This window comes from Schistocerca cancellata, chromosome 2 (genome assembly GCF_023864275.1).
Source record: "Schistocerca cancellata isolate TAMUIC-IGC-003103 chromosome 2, iqSchCanc2.1, whole genome shotgun sequence".
Classification (NCBI taxonomy): domain Eukaryota; kingdom Metazoa; phylum Arthropoda; class Insecta; order Orthoptera; family Acrididae; genus Schistocerca; species Schistocerca cancellata.
The window spans coordinates 835,886,138-835,904,204 of NC_064627.1; the positions used below are offsets into that span (position 1 = coordinate 835,886,138).

Sequence of the window (18,067 nt, forward strand, 5' to 3'; positions counted from 1 at the left end):
TTGTGGTTTTTTCGTTTGATGCTTTTATTTCCTGAGATATTTGGCCCGGTCACCATCAACGGACCACCCTTGACTTCAAATGTCAAGAACATCTAAAGATGTTTCCTCTACACAAACAGTGTGTGATTCAGCTGCCCCTAACACTGTCGTCCTAAGCTACACAATGTTATAGCTGGCCTTCATAAACCATACACAACATTTTCATATTCCATCGCTCATTACACGCGAACTGTTAGTCCCTCAGAAAAAATAAGCACTATCTTTTCTTAGGAAATTTAATGCAGTTACATTTTGTACTGGGATACATTTTTGCTGGTGCCCACAGTTTGGGTTATTAAAAAAAAAATACGAAAGTGACCTTCAGTTGACATGGCAGTGATTAGATTTGCTCAAAAAATGCAAACTAATATGAAAATTAAAGCTAAATGTTCTCTGTACAACCCAATACGCACACTACAGATACTGAAGAATGACACTGGGTGGAGTGACATACAGCACATTGTTTCTTGCAACTATGGCTCACCCCGCATCCCACTTTCTTACGTCACACTATTATAACAACAAAGAAACAATTTGGAAGGAAAACTTGCAGAAATTGTTGGAAAAATATCACAAAGCAGCCTGTTACATTCAGTAAGAAGAAATTTAGTGAATAAGAAATGTCAGAAGACAATGTAAATTGAAAATTCCAATAAAGACCAAAGAATAATCAGCTGATATATTAGTAAAAATTTGCAGAAAGTAGCTCCGGTAAACTTTTCAAAAGCACCTGATATTTTGACAGGTAGCCTCTGCCAGCAAGAGAGGAACTGCAACCTAATCTGCAGGTGCTCTGCAATATAAACTGACAGCAAGCAAAGCTTTCCACATCCTAACTCCATCCACCAAAAAATCCACTTTATGATGGAGATACAGAAAGATACTCTGTCTTTACTCAGTGCGAGTCAGGAGGTAGCATGATAGGACATTGCGGTATGCTGGTTTGTACCTCAATGAGCGTTTACACCATCTTGCCCATCATGAAGGGATACTTCGTGTATTAATGCACAGGTCCAAGCAATCACAGACTAAAACAACTGTCTGTTTAACTGACTCACTGAAAGTGTACTTTTCACAAGTTCAGGTATAGCGAGCAACAGACAGTAACTGATTTGGAAATCAGGATGGTGGTGGAACCACTGCCATCGCACTGCCTGCAAAAGGCGATTTGTGTCTACAAAAGGCAGGTGTGTCAGTTCCCTTCCAACTGCAGTTTCGTATATATCAATAATACTATCTCGACCACTGTGTGGAAAATAAGTGTTACACAAGCTTACATTAATAGTGGGACACTGCCTTGATACTAGCCCTCACATATTATAGGCTGCTGCTCAAAATGATTGGGAGTTGACAAGTTCATCCACCTGCATTCCTGTGAGCTATAAAAATGTGTTTTCAAAGGAATGAGTACTGAGGTGCATTAGCCCTATTTCTTGAAGTGATATCCAATTTCTCAAATAAAATGATATCAAGAAAATTTAATGTTGCTTCCACTGTGAAATGAACAATATGGGTGCAGTAAGAACAACCACAGCTGCATGTGGAACAGTAGCAGTATTCTTTCTTCCAATATTTCAGCTGTTAACAATTTTGGCATCTTCAAAGCGGTTCGATGTCAAATTGAAACACTTGACACAGTGATAGACTGTAGAATATCCTATCTGCCAGAAAAAAACTTCAAGATACACAGTAATAGAACAGTTAACAACATTAGGCAGATTGTACCTTTGTCAATTAATATTAAAATCGCTGCACAAGTGTTACTTACAATATCATCAACAGGTTGAGACATATCAAACACATTTGAGTAGAAGATAGTTGGCACCTTCGGATGGAGGCAACATGGCATTGCCAGTGATGTGATTTGACTGGAAGGCAGTGGTGTGTGCAGGGGGGAAGGGGGGCAGCAGTGGGAGTCCCTGAGAATTCTAGCTGTGGAGGAGAAGACTGTCATCAGAAGTTTCTGATAAATTAATGGTGAGTGAGGTGGAGAAGAGGGGGGAGGGGGGGGGGGGGCACAAAACACAGCACCATGAACTTTGATGACTCAACAGTAGGTTTTTGACAACCAAGACATAGGAGGTCTGGTTTTGGAGAACAAGGAGGTGGAGTCATCTTTTGAAGGTCTCAGCAGGAAATTCAGATACTGAGAGAATATTTATAAATATGACAATTTATTTAATGAACAATGGATTTGCATTGTGTAGTATTTCATAATGTCTAACCCAAATTCACTACTCTCAGAGGTTCAGACAAGGAGAAATAGTATCACCATCTCATATCCTTTAAATACTGAATTGTGGTTAATTGATGAAGATTGAATAGGTATGGTTTCTGATCCTCATACCAATCTACAAGCACTCTTATCAACAAAATGTTTATGTAGTGGACATAATGGCACTCTGTCACCTCAATACACACATACCTGTAACACTCAATGAGACACTTCTAAATAAAAGACACACGTAAATAGAAATATAAGTTCTTTTATTTTCAAAAGTAAAAGATCTTTTTGTATAAGAATATTATTGGATATTATATCACGAACAATAGAAAATAAAATCACACTATAACAAACATATATAATAGTTCAAATCACACAAATAAGTGCAACATCATGTGGGCTGAATCTTCCAGATAAACTTGAGGTAATTACAAAATACAATGAAATGTGCAACATGATAGGACCAAGGAGAAGGAATGCTGATAAAAGGTAAATGACAGGGGGGGGGGGGGGAATAAAAAATAGTTACATACAAAACACAGCCTATTATTAGCTGATGTACAGTGCAGTTTGTTAAGCTATAATACAGGATGCACACTCATAAATAACATAAAAAATATTTCATTCCAGGTCAACTACAATCATGGCATTTAAAAAGACATTTGGTGCAACACAATGGATACATTTTGCACAGCCTAGATGACAGAGAATAACTGCCAATAAATTGTTCTGATTGCTTCACCTTCCACAGTAACACACTTTTTTAAAATCATAACATCAAATAAAGAACCTCCAATTCATTATGTACTTGGAGTATTTCATTTCAACTGGAACAGCAAAGTTCATAGTGAAAAACAAATAATTAAGAATAGTCAAATTTATAGTAGTAGTAGTATTTACTGTACTTGATCCACTTCCCGATATTAAAAATGATGCTTTAACTTTATATAGAAGACTCATGAGATAGATTTGAATTTTTCTGTGCAAAATAAATTAACTATGCTTATAAATTAAACCTAAATATATAGTATTACGGTACATAATTTACAAAACGTATTATAATTTATCCCTGACCACAAAGGTTACTCACTGTTTTTTTCTTTAAAAAATAATGGCACAGGTAAGATTAAAAGTTACATTATTAACACTGCAATTGTGTAAAAAATAAATGTTTCAATGCCAACATTTCTCCCATCAGAACAGCACACACGTAATGTTCCAGAAAAAACATTCAACAATAAGCACAACAACTTCATGTCACATAAATAACAGTACTTTCTGTGAGACTGATATTGTTATCCACAAATCCACAACACTGATGCACGGATTACCCTTTAGAGGGCCAAGGAAATAATAATAAAAAATTGCAGTAATTTTACAATGAAGTTCATTGCAATAAAGGGAAATTATGGAGTAATCTCCTTTCTTTTGTACACTGGTAAAATAAAGAATTTCTTTGGTGTTTCCCAGATTAAACAATCACTTCTTTATGAAAGATCTCTCTTTTTAACTGCTAGAAATGGGCAAGACTGGCCGTGCAAAAATAGTGTTTCAGCATGCCAGTGCAACGTTACAGTTACATGATTTGTTAAATCTACAGCACTTTGAATATAGTATGATTCACAGAATGCATTAGACAATACAATTTATGTACAGGAATGATACCCATATATGTAAGTAACACAGCATCTCACAAGAAAGGGCACTTCTGGTTTTAAGAAAAATCAAAGAGATCCATAAGGCCCTCATCCACATCCAAACTGAAGTTATAGTCTGCATCAGACAGTGGAGGCTCCAGCGACAGGAAAGGCTCGCAATATGACGAAAATCCCATGTCCAGCATGGTATCTGGTTCTGCAGCTGAGAAAATTATGACATCTGATCACAAAAGCATACCAATCTTGCAACTAAATATTAATCGTCTTTACTACTCCAGTAATTTTATTTCACTGTCATCAGAATGTTAGATTTAACATACATACGTACCCATACATGCAAGCATTACAAGCTTTAACAAAAGACAAGATGCCATGCAGCAGAAAGTAAATGAGCTCCCAAAGCAAGCAGTTGTGTCAGTAACACGGCAGTCTAAGCAATCCCGAACTCAGCTGAATCCCATGGTGCTACGGTAATAATATACGTAGCATACACAGGCTCCAACTAAGCTCAGGGCACAGAGCAAAGCAAATGGCACCACATGTGTCTATTTATATTTTTCATTAATAGACACAGGCCCTTCTCAGTAGGCACCTTAAAATATCACAAATGCATAACTGTTACAGGACAACACAATAAACAAGTGCATTAACATGCTTCTAAAATCTCTTGCTGGTTTAGTATATTTTATTATTTGGGAGAATAATGCACTTCCATTAGCTCCTCCAGAAACCAGCTCACTATAATGTAAATTTTCAGATATGACATAAGGAATAGGTTCAAAACATTTGGCAAACTAAGGAAATATTGTGTTAATTATAGCAGTGGTATGCAAGAACAGTGCTCTTTCTCATGATTCCTGTTTAAATTTCTTGACCATCTATAAGTCCCCCTTGCCCTAGAATCACTTATGAAACCTTTGTCTTCGTCAATGTCACTTTGGTAAGGGCCTGAACGATGGAAAAGTAATCAAATAACAAAAACGTTGTTCAAAAGCAATTTCTGTGGTTTTCTAAGAGAGAGACTGACCTTTCTCCTAAAATTCTCTCAACATACCTAAATCTTCCATTTACCTTCACCAATCTTGAATATAGGTTTGCATCTTTTCATATTTCTGATGAGTGCACCTACATACTGAAATAATCCAGTAAGCTCTTACATCAAGAGTGCTTTTTTATTTATCAACATTTTGTTATGTTTATCCTCTTTAATGAGATCTAACTTCATTAAATGAAATGGAGATACCCTCAGTCCACCACCACCACCACCACCACCACCACCACCACCACCACGTGAATATCTCGAGTGCTGGCTATTCTACATCCTGTGTTAAAAGAGGGATCTGTTTTCCAATAAAATAGTGTTTCCCAAATTTTGCTATTTAAAGAGAGAAGGCACTACTTCTTGACAATTATCATGTTTGAGTACAGAATGCTTCAGGATGCCACAAATAATAGATGGTAGGGATGAGGAGGAAATCAGTGTTTAACATCCCTTTGATAACAAAGTCATTAGAGACTGAGCACAAGCTTGGATTAGGGAAGGATGGGGAAGAAAATGGGTCATGCCCTTTGAAAGGAACCACCCCGCATTTACCATAAGTGACTTTGGGGTGGGGATGGGGGATCTGGATGGCCGGACGGACGTGGATTTGAACCGTAGTCGCCCTGAATGTGAGTCCAGTGTGCTAACCACTGCACCACCATGCTCGGTTCAATGTTAGGGATATAAGACATTTGTAGAAGTCTGTCTATGTCAGTTATTTGAGTCTACAAAAGTTCAGAAGTTTCAATACTTCAATTAAAATTATCTGACAGCTGACACTTCACACATTGGAGCTGGTTTCCTCCAATCAGAGAACACACACTTTCATGCCCGAACCGGTCACTGTTGCTGAACTGCCGTAACAACTGATCAATTCACTTCCAATTCCTTGTCCGGCATCTTTTCTTGATGGGTTTGGATCCAAATCCTGGGTCTGCTCATTTCATTCCATCACACATAACGCCCCCCCCCCCCCCCCAAAGATGCTAACAACACACATTTCATGCACGGCCCTAGCCAAACACTATTTGATACTTCTGTACAAGACGAGATTCAAAACCACTTCAGAAATCAGGTTACATTAGGTAAACTTCACACAACACTGCAAAAAGCCTAATTTTTAAAGGCTACAACTCATTTTGATTAGGCCACCAAAGACATAAATGTACATAGGATTCTACAGTGTGATGTCATAGCACAGTGGATAGTGTACAAATCTGACATGTAAAAGGTCATAGGTTTGAGTCTTGTCAAATGCAACAAACATTTTTTATTTCTAAACCTAATCAAAAGATTTTGATTACTATTTTCATTCAATTAACCGGTTTAAATGTAACTTTTTTTTATTTGCTCTTATTTTTCTTGCTATTACTTTTTTTTTTGGTCTAGAATCTATCGCCTATAATCTGCAACCAAATCCCAATGAGGACTGCTTATCAGTTGGTAACTTGGTTGCTGGTGTAACTATTATTTCTTTTACCCACTATTAACTCCATTACGAGGAACAATCTACCTTTTTGACAGACAATCTACATGCTGAAAATTTCCCTATTTGTTAGCTTAAGATTCACTCAGCCATCGACTCCTAATGTTATGCTAGGGTATCTAATTTCTTTGAGAGTACCGTATTTACTCGAATCTAAGCCGCGCTTTTTTTTCCGGTTTTTGTAATCCAAAAAACCGCCTGTGGCTTAGAATCGAGTGCAACGTAAGCGGAAGTTCTGTAAAATGTTGGTAGGTGCCGCCACAAGTAACTTTTGCCGTCGAATATATGTAGCGCTACACAGGCATGCTTTGCAGGCACAAAGATAAATACTGGCGCCAAAACCTCTGCGTCAGTAAAAAAAAAAAAAAAAAAAAAAAAAAAAAAAAAAAAAAAAAAAAAGGGCGGGAGACGAGCTTTTTTCTCCGCCCTGAGTTTCAACCACTGCATTTTCATACATTATCCAATGAAGTAAATACAAATTCCGTATTGTTCACCTTCGAATGTAGCAGCCTTTCAATGTACTACGAAAATCCGACTGGCAAGACTGTTTGAGATGTTTGTCAATATGGCCAACTCTACGTTCTGAATTTTTTCCTACCTGTGACAAGAGATGGTTGCTAATAGGAACTTTTATGAATTGTGAATCACATGCAGTATTCTCTTCATCATAAGAATAATACGAATATAAACATTTTGCCATGTATTCTTTTGTGTTTGCTGCTACTTCATTTAAATCCTGTCTGCCTAATAAGCTACGAAACTAGAGTGAGACAACAGCAATCGCGGAAGAATATACATATCATGCCATGTTTATATTAGTATTATTCTTACGCCGATTAGAGATGCAGTCAGAAATGAAGCACGATAACAAACTGGATTTTTAAATCTAAGATGACTAATTTCTGTGCAGAAGGTAATGTACTAAAGAGGCATCTGCAAAGATATTCAAACGGAGAAAAATTTTCGCTAAACTCTCCTTCACAACACCTTCTATCACACGCAGTCTATTATTTGGTTCTTGTTGATCATTATCAAAGAAAGCAGCAGTGTAAGTAACAACAAATTGCAGTCTCTTGCCACTGTTTCGCTAATGAGACAATTTTATTTATTTATTTTTTCAATTGGAATCGGCAGTAGCGCGTACAAAAGCAAGCCATGCCGCGAGCTGCGACAGGTCGTAAACACTCATTATCAGAATGCAACAAACAATGCGTGACACAGTACAATAATGCATTTTCAGCTTAGAGTGATGTAAACACCTATAACAAAGTAACGGCGCTTATCAAATCAAAGAAAAATAAGCAATCAATTCAACCCAGACGAAGCACGTGGAAAAGGAAGGGTACCCGTATAAATACGGACAGAGCACCTGACGCATAGCAATGGCTACCTGGTAAAGCTTAACTGCTAAGCTTACGACTCTAACCAAACTACTGTAGCTGTATCGTCATTCATTCGACCTAAATTGTGTCTCATATTACAATGGAGCAACTTTGTTTCGATTTGGAGGTGCGGCCTAAAACTTTTCTCCCCCCTTGAATTTCGAATCTCAAATTTCAGGTGCGGCTTAGATTTGCGAAAAAATTTTTTCCCTTGATTTCGAGTCATTTTTCAGGTGCGGCTTAGATTCGAGTAAATACGGTAAACACTTCAACAATAAATTATTGCATGGGGTGGGATGGAGGGGTTGGGGAAGGGGTCCGAAAGAATGTGTTTAGTTGCATTACACACACTGGCCAGTTTTTGTGTTTGTGTGTCCCTTTGAACATGACACTTGTCAATATCTTTGTTAAGCCTCTAATGTGATTTAACATATCTGGACTGAAAATGATGCGATCTGAGACACCATGACAATCAAACCTGAGGTAATGATAGTTTGGGGCTTGAGTTGGCAACTTTTTCCCCCACTCCTTTATAGGAACTACCATCAAGGTTTGTATTGGAGGTAGTGATAACTGAAACATTAAATTTTCTTAGTGTATTAAGATTTCACATTCTCAAAGATTTCCCCTTTTTTATTCTTTAATTTTACACCAATGTTAATTTTTATCAAGTTGTAAACTCAATTTAAATCACTACATGGACAGTGTCCCACAGGGTTTCACCAGATTACTAAAAATGTTGGCAATAGGGTTTACCTTAGCCTTTTTGAAATAATCATCTTACTTGGTTAATTTTGAAAGGGGGTGAGAAAAGAAAGGGGGTGTCTGCTACAGTTGTTCAAAATAGAAATTAAGTTTCTGTTATTTCTTTCCTCGGGCTAGTATTTGTGAAGAATTATGCCTCCATTCCTTACCATACTATACTGCATTTGCCCGCCCATGTATAAGATTTTATTATTCCTCAATTTTATATGCCTCCATTCCTTACCATACTATACTGCATTTGCCCGCCCATGTATAAGATTTTATTATTCCTCAATTTTATATTAATGTACTATCTCTATTTATAATTTGCAAATCGGGCATGGTAACGAGTAGGATCACAATTGGTGTTTGCTCTTCCTACAATATTAAACTGCTCTAGCAGTACATAAAGCTTAAAGCTAATAGTACCAATTTGAATCTGTGTTCCAACATTCACTAATATTATCACTCAATCACAAGAGGTTGTTCTAAAACTCTATTAGCTATTTTTTTAATTTTAAAAGTAGTTGGCAGAGTATTATTTAATCCTGGTAACATAAATCTATGGGCGACAAAGCACAGACTCCTATTAAGATTTATTAGATTCACTGAGAATGAATTTCAGAATTTAAGATTACTGATATGACTGACCACAGTACAGCATATAAACACAAAATATGGCTCTTTACCACACGCAAGCATGACAGTTATAAAACTAATGTAAAGGTAACTTTGAACAATATTTTGTACCAACCATACTTAAATCAAAATCAGCCCCAAACAAACAAATTTTATATACCAACAACATCCAATCTCTTATTGCTTGGCATGGCATACAAGATAAAAAGGGCCTTGGCATTTGTTTCTTGACTAAGTATTTTTACCTTCCATACACTCAAAATAGGTCTCTATATTAGACCTTGTTTCCCTTTCTGATTTCATATTTAAGAGGTTTTTCTTAGTATGTTGTCAGTATTGGCTCCTCTATTTTTTTCATCTTTTCTGTTTTAAGAACAAAAACTATGAAGTCAATCACACTGATTCATCTCTTCCAAAGGCTTTTTAAGGAATTTTAACAATGTGCATTACAGATCACAACACAAATAAAACATTTATTATACAATTTCTTTGAAATATAGACTGTCCTAACTCTAAGAAGAAAGTTGTAAGCAAAACACCGATGTTAAGATTCTTCTACAAACCATGTAAATAATTAAAAGTCTGCAGGCTGAAAAGAGGTATGTACAAAATTCCAATGATAGGTTTTGATCTCGTAGTAACTAGAACTCTGTCTGTGATGTGGTTATGAAGGACAGCACAAAGTCACAGGCAGAGATCTGGCACTACCACATCAGTACAGTAGTTTTCCTCCAGAAAGTGCAGTTAGTGATTATAGTAGGCCATTATTTTAGCCCAACATTTGAACACAGTTTCAACAGAGCTTAAATTTTATATATCCATTAACAGTTAGGCACTTGCCTATCAACAAGCAACAGATACTCAATAAATTTTTATTTTCAAGTTTACATTTTTTTCCCCTCAAAAATTGGCTGTATAAAGCAGTATGCACACAAATATAACAATGGACACAGGACTAGGAAGGAAAGAAGGCTGGCAACAGAATGAAAAGCAATGTCATGCAAACCAAGGACTCTGGATGTTTAGTGCATTGAGAAAGAACTCAGCTTGGAAAACAAAGCAGTATAGAGAGTAATATCAGATGATGAGGAAGAACTACAATGGGAAAGGGAGAGAGAACATGTTATGTTCACACAAAGTAACAATCCGGCATATCATTTACGATGTCAAAATTCAAAGAACCACCTCCATTTAACAGCTTTACAGCAGCAGCTGCCAAGAGACATTCAATGTCAAATGTTTATCATACAGGGTGTTTCAAAAATGACCGGTATATTTGAAACGGCAATAAAAACTAAACGAGCAGCGATAGAGATACACCGTTTGTTGCAATATGCTTGGGACAACAGTACATTTTCAGGCAGACAAACTTTCGAAATTACAGTAGTTACAATTTTCAACAACAGATGGCGCTGCGGTCTGGGAAACTCTATAGTACGATATTTTCCACATATCCACCATGCGTAGCAATAATATGGCGTAGTCTCTGAATGAAATTACCCGAAACCTTTGACAACGTGTCTGGCGGAATGGCTTCACATGCAGATGAGATGTACTGCTTCAGCTGTTCAATTGTTTCTGGATTCTGGCGGTACACCTGGTCTTTCAAGTGTCCCCACAGAAAGAAGTCACAGGGGATCATGTCTGGCGAATAGGGAGGCCAATCCACGCCGCCTCCTGTATGTTTCGGATAGCCCAAAGCAATCACACGATCATCGAAATATTCATTCAGGAAATTAAAGACGTCGGCCGTGCGATGTGGCCGGGCACCATCTTGCATAAACCACGAGGTGTTCGCAGTGTCGTCTAAGGCAGTTTGTACCGCCACAAATTCACGAAGAATGTCCAGATAGCGTGATGCAGTAATCGTTTCAGATCTGAAAAATGGGCCAATGATTCCTTTGGAAGAAATGGCGGCCCAGACCAGTACTTTTTGAGGATGCAGGGACGATGGGACTGCAACATGGGGCTTTTCGGTTCCCCATATGCGCCAGTTCTGTTTATTGACGAAGCCATCCAGGTAAAAATAAGCTTCGTCAGAAAACCAAATGCTGCCCACATGCATATCGCCGTCATCAATCCTGTGCACTATATTGTTAGCGAATGTCTCTCGTGCAGCAATGGTAGCGGCGCTGAGGGGTTGCCGCGTTTGAATTTTGTATGGATAGAGGTGTAAACTCTGGCGCATGAGACGATACGTGGACGTTGGCGTCATTTGGACCGTAGCTGCAACACGGCGAACGGAAACCCGAGGCCGCTGTTGGATCACCTGCTGCACTAGCTGCGCGTTGCCCTCTGTGGTTGCCGTACGCGGTCGCCCTACCTTTCCAGCACGTTCATCCGTCACGTTCCCAGTCCATTGAAATTTTTCAAACAGATCCTTTATTGTATCGCTTTTCGGTCCTTTGGTTACATTAAACCTCCGTTGAAAACTTCGTCTTGTTGCAACAACGCTGTGTTCTAGGCGGTGGAATTCCAACACCAGAAAAATCCTCTGTTCTAAGGAATAAACCATGTTGTCTACAGCACACTTGCACGTTGTGAACAGCACACGCTTACAGCAGAAAGACGACGTACAGAATGGCGCACCCACAGACTGCGTTGTCTTCTATATCTTTCACATCACTTGCAGCGCCATCTGTTGTTGAAAATTGTAACTACTGTAATTTCGAAAGTTTGTCCGCCTGAAAATGTACTGTTGTCCCAAGCATATTGCAACAAACGGTGTATTTCTATCGCTGCTCGTTTAGTTTTTATTGCCGTTTCAAATATACCGGTCATTTTTGAAACACCCTGTATGAATGCAATAAATTGGAAATAGAATTATTTCTCCACGGAATCAAAAACTTCGAACTTTAAGAATATAATTTTTTTCATGTCCTGCAAAAAAAATGTGTCCTTAATAGAATTTTACAGTCAAAAGTCATTTCTTTGAATTTAGGTAATTAACTCTACTATTATTAAAAAAAATGGGATGCACCAAAGAAAAAACAAAACATCCTGCATCATTAACACAATTTTGCCTTCTACTATAAATGTTGATTCAAGTGTAACATGTAACTATATATTACCTCACTGTTTTCTTTCAATGAACAGTCAGAAAGAAGTGGTTATTATTGGAAGATGACAAAGTTAACATCAGCATTCAGCACACTTAAAAAGAATGTGCAGATTTAACTATCCTGAAATAAATATGGCAATGCTGTGTATTTCTTATCTGCATTAATATGAATGATACACATAAGCCCAGGGATACATACCAATCTCATTCAATGTATTGTAAACTTAAAGCAGTTCTATGAAGAAAAGTGCACTTAGAGAAGTAACAGCTTTCTTCCTCCAGCTCAACCGTAGTACAGGAAAAAGAAAGAGGAAAACTGCAGTTCTTCAAATGTGTGATATAATTTGCCACAACTACAGTCACCTGCATAATAATATTTTCCTACAGAAAGACATTGCAACCGACAGTATAACTGGGACAGCACCAGTAGCAAAATTACAGATTTTAAGATTATGTCCCTGAGAGAAAAAAGGAGGTCACCTTATAGCAGAGCAAACAGCAGTTTTATAACATTAACATTTAGAAAACCAATACTGAGAGTCACTCAAAACAGACCCTGTGCTGACTTACACGGTTTACAATAAGTAGGACCTGAAAATGTAGCAGCTATTTTTGGAGAAATTTGGATGTATTTTTTGTGTGGCCTCTGCAACCAGAGACACGGGTCGTGTGAGTGAATTGCATTTGCATTAATATGAACACGTGTGTGTGTGTGTGTGTGTGTGTGTGTGTGTGTGTGTGTGTGTGTGTGTAAAAGGCCTTTTAGCTGGAAGATTACTTGTTTAGCAACCTTTTATTGTGCCTCTCTGCTACTTAACATCTCCACTATACGGGGAGTAGCAGCCTGTCCTTTTCATAATATTGTCTGTATGTAAATATGAGACGTATAAATTTAAAAGGTTGTCATCATGTTATGGACCGAAAATTATGCATTAATGCTTTGAAATAATTTTCTGGTGATGGGGGAGCTTTTATACTTTAATGATTGTTTAGCAAAAACTTCAAGTGTTTTTCCCCCCTTTCCAAAATGGTCTTTGTACTTTTCCTCCTCCTGGCTCTATTTCTTTCAACAGATGATTGTTTCTGTTGAGAAGCAGCAATACTTTCACACCGGTTAAGTTCTTATCTGATTTATAGTATTTCACGAGATCATTCCCCCCCCCCCAACTCTATAACTGCAAAATCTGCAGAACATACTTCAATCTTTCATGGGCATTCACAGCAATGCACCCCACACTAGACAACATTACAGATAGAACTGACATGGCACTTAGTGTAGAGGTAGAATAAAAAATAACACTTATTTCCATACAGTCAAAAACATTTCAAGGTTTTGTTTTTCAGTCACTATACTGTATAGTAACAGCTACTGTATGGTAACAGCTACCACGCAAATACTGGCTATGCCATCAACAAGGTAGCCGAGGCCCATCCTCTACTGGAATTTGACAACCACAGTGCACAACATCCGCTGCCTAAAAGAGCCATATTAAATGTCTACTTTTTATACCTATATTTGAAATTGAGCTACGGGAGAAACTTACGCCTAAAGCACAATGTTAAGTCATAGCATTCGTGCACCTTGTATTTTGCACATACATTCTTACGCACACGATCTTTTCAAACTGAACTTAGCCAGATGAAGTGCAATACCAGCAACCAAAAATTAGTTACATTTTCGATATTACACTATCTCTGAAAAATAGTCCACTTGGATACAGTTCACAATGAAACAGCAGCTGCTAGATAATTATGCATTTTTTGTATTTTGAGATAAAATTTGTATCTATATCAGCATTTATCAAAAAATTCAGATTACACAGGTTCCCAACACCGAGTAATATCCTCTCATAATCTGTGTATCTCTCCAGGGATACCAGTACTCTGATGACTTTTTCATGCCGAGTTTTTGGGAAAAACTTAACTACAGTCACTTTACGCTATTCACTACCAAGCATTTACTACGTAATGATATGTTTGCTTAATTCTCTTAGTTTATGGGTGTTCAATTTATTATTGTTGTTGTGTTACATCAGCAGTGCTTAGTCTGATTATTTAAGCAATGACAATATAACTCCAGAAATAAAGTGATTGAAGGCATTTTTGTACAAGACACACAAGGTATGTTCGTATCGTGATTGAATACATGTTTACTGCGCATGCACACGCATATACACAAAGAAAAAATATATTCTACAATAAAAATGGTGTAAATTAATTTTTGATTGGTTACCTGTAGGAAGATGTGGATCTGATTGCTTGCCTCCCATAAGAGGACCAAGGCTGCTGGGACCTGGTAATATGTCTTCGTCACATTCCCTTCCTATTGGATCTTCTTCCTTAATTACAAAATCTTCTGACAGTTCCAGACTGTCAAGACCAAGACCAAATTCCCCAGCACTACATGAGGCTACGGGCTCAGGAGTGGGTTGAGGTGCTGGTTCTTCTGGACAAAGGAAAACCTCAATTTCGCCATGCTGGCTCTTCATATGCATTGTCAGGCCCTACATGGAAGGAAAAAAAAGAGAAAAATGGTAGATGAAAATTATTAGCCATGTAAATACATTAAGTGACTAAAACCTGAAATTTAAGGCATACTAACCTCACTTGCCGATGGTACTTCAAGTTTTGCTTCTGGTGGGGCTTTGATAGCCATCACCGTTTGTTGGCGGTATTCTGCAATGCTCCTTAAATCTTGGTATGTGATGTAAGCGTAACGTTTATTTTCACTCATTTGGCGAAGATTGGCCTCTGTGAAGAAAGTTGTAATGATGCAGAGAGAAACAAAACATTCTGCACTCTCATAAGAAATTTGCCTAACTGAGATCATTATCATACAACATAATTTGTTGTTTAACATCACTATATTAATTCTGTAATACCAGCAGGCAATAATTTAGGATATATAATTGTGAGGGTCTTATGCAATATCCTAAACAAACTGTTGCTTCACAATTATTTTTCTGCTGGATACTTTACAATTAATAGAATGAAAGTTGACAAAACTGATATTCTTGTAAAATCGAGGATAGTCTGTTTTTTATTGCTACACAAAATATCTAAATGTGGTTTATTAAGTGCACAGTTATGCATGCTTGTTAGTAAGAAGAGACTATTTCAAATTGTGGGCATATCAAATACACTTCTAACAGCAGAAACAGTATCTCAGGGCATCAGCAGTTCCTACACAATTTCCATTCACACAGTTTCACCACTATTCCTTTTTGATTTACCATGCCCTTCAAAATGATAAGTTGTACTTTGTGGCTTAATTCTATTTTCCTTCTACTGTTTTGGTCGTATGTAAAGTACACCAGTGGCAAAAAAACAGTCAATACCGTCACTGCGTGATAGCGATGGAAATGTTACCGATGATGGTGCCACTAAAGCAGAGTTACTAAATACGGTTTTCTGTAATTCCTTCACGAAATAAGACAAAGTAAGTATTCCAAAATTCGGAACGAGAACAGCTGTTAGCATGAGTGACATAACAGTAGATGTCTCAGGTGTTGTGAAACAACTCAAATCACTTAAGAAAGGCAAGTCTTCCAGTCCAGAGGAAATACCAATCAGGTTCCTTTCAGAGTATGCAGACACAATAGCACCTTTCTTAGCAATCATATACAACCGCTCAAGTAACGAAAGGTCTGTTCCTAAAGACTGGAAAATAGCACAGGTCACACCAATATTCAAGAAAGGAAATAGGAGTAACCCATTAAATCACTGACCTCAATTTGCAGTACAATTTTGGAGCATGTACTGCACTCTAACATTATGACTTACTGATACATAACCAACATGGATTCAGAAAATATCATTGTTGTGCAACACAGATAGCTCTTTATTCCCATGCAGTAACGAGTGCTGTCGATAAGCGATCTCAGATCGACTATATATTCCTAGATTTCCAGAAGGCTTCTGATACCGTTTCTCACAAGCGACTGTTAATCAAATTGCGTGCATATGGAGTATCGTCTCAGTTGTGTGACTGGATTCGTGATTTCCTCTCAGAGAGGTCGCAGTTCGTAGTGATAGACGGTAAATCATCGAGTAGAACAGAAGTGACATCTGGCATTCCACCATGGTAGTGTCATAGGCCCTCTGCTGTTTTTCCTGATTTATATAAATGATCTAGGTGATAATCTGAGCAGCCCCCTTAGATTGTTTGCAGATAATGCTGTAATTTACCGTCTAGTAAAATCATCAGAGGATCAATTCCAATTACAAAATTATCTAGAGAGAATTTCTGTATGGTGCGAAAAGTGGCAATTAGCACTAAACAAAGAAAAGTGCAAGATCATCCATATGGGTACTAAAAGAAATCCGATAAATTTTGGGTATACGATAAATCGCACAAATCTAAGTGCTGTCAATTCAACTAAATACCTAGGAATTACAATTACGAGCAACTTAAATTGGACAGACCACACAGATAATATTGCGGAGAAGGTGAAATGAAGACTGCACTTTGTCGGCAGAACACTTAGAAGATGGGTTCACTAAAGAGACAGCCTACATTACACTTGTCCATCCTCTGCTGGAATATTGCTGCGCGGTATGGGATCCTTACCAGGTAGGATTGACGGAGGACATCGAAAAAGAGCAAAGACGGGCAGCTCGCTTCGTGTTATCGCGCAACAGGGTTGAGAGTGTCCCTGATATGATACGTGAGTTGGGGTGGCAGTCACTGAAACAAAGACGGTTTTCTTTGCGGCGAGATCTATTTATGAAATTTCAATCACCAACTTTCTCTTCTGAATGCGAAAATATTTTGTTGACACCCATCTACGTAGGTGTGATCATCATAATAAAATAAGAGAAATCAGAGCTCAAATGGAAAGATTTTCCCACGTGACATTCGAGAGTGGAATGGTAGAGTAGTAGTATGAAAATGGTTCGATGAACCCTCTGCCAGGCACGTAAGTGTAAATTGCAGAGTAGCCATGTAGATGTTACTATTCCTTATCACTTTTGCATGTATTTTATACTGAAATTTCTTCATACAATTATCTCTGCGTTTTCATCTTCCCCCCCCCCCCCCTCCCCCCCCACGGCTACTACACACTGCCAGAACTTCGTAACTTCTTTCTTAAGTGCTTCCTTGAACACTCAATTTTATCTTCCAAGTTGACTGACAAGCCTCTTATAAATACAGTTTTTTACAAATTGCCAATAGTATTCCCATTTCAGTTGTGTGCAAAGATACCTCTAATGTGTCACACTTTCGAATACACACTATTGTCCGCTACCATTACATTCAGACTGGGGCGACAACTGTTTCCAGGACCTGGTTAGGGGATGGGATTGTTGGAAAGAACAGAGAGGACAAAAGGATAGAGGACCAGGAACAGGATACAGAGAAGAGTAAAGACAGGGAGGGAGCTGAAAGGAATGGTATAGAATATTTTAAGAATATTTCCTTAACTTGAAACAAATACCGCATCAAGCAAACTCTTCACTGGCAACTACAAAAGCTAGATACAAAAGTTTCACAATTAGTTTCCAATGTTGCTCACAGGCATGCACTAACAAGCTTGACCTCACCAACAGTGTCAGTATAGAGACAAGGATTAGTGGAGGAGGAGATTAGTCTTTTTAACATCCAGTCAACAAAAAGGTCATTAGAGACAGAGCACAAGCTCGGATTAAGAATGGATGGAGAAGGAATAAGTGGATCAAGAACAGAAAAGACCCACCACGGCTTCACAAAAAAATTCAGAAAATGCCAAGGAAGCACTCTCAGTTAAAAAATTGACAAAGAAATTTTGACAGGCAAAAGTTAATAGAAATTC

The 18,067-nt window shown here is 37.9% G+C and overlaps 1 protein-coding gene across 5 annotated transcripts in view; it reads right to left on the reverse strand.

The window, feature by feature from the left end:
- Positions 1-2,505: 2,505 nt before the first annotated feature.
- The window catches only part of LOC126162743 (transcription factor E2F6-like), a 110,080-nt gene continuing 94,518 nt past the window's right edge, over positions 2,506-18,067 (reverse strand). For 4 of the 5 annotated variants that reach the window (XM_049919422.1, XM_049919419.1, XM_049919421.1 and 1 more), the window contains exons 7-9: positions 14,878-15,026; positions 14,509-14,779; positions 2,506-4,123 (exon numbers count right to left, since the gene is read on the reverse strand). In XM_049919422.1, coding sequence (XP_049775379.1) covers positions 3,978-4,123; positions 14,509-14,779; positions 14,878-15,026 — 566 coding nt within the window. In that variant the 3' untranslated portion in view covers positions 2,506-3,977. The remainder of the gene's footprint in view (positions 4,124-14,508; positions 14,780-14,877; positions 15,027-18,067) is intronic. The other variant, XM_049919423.1, reaches the window with a different exon arrangement.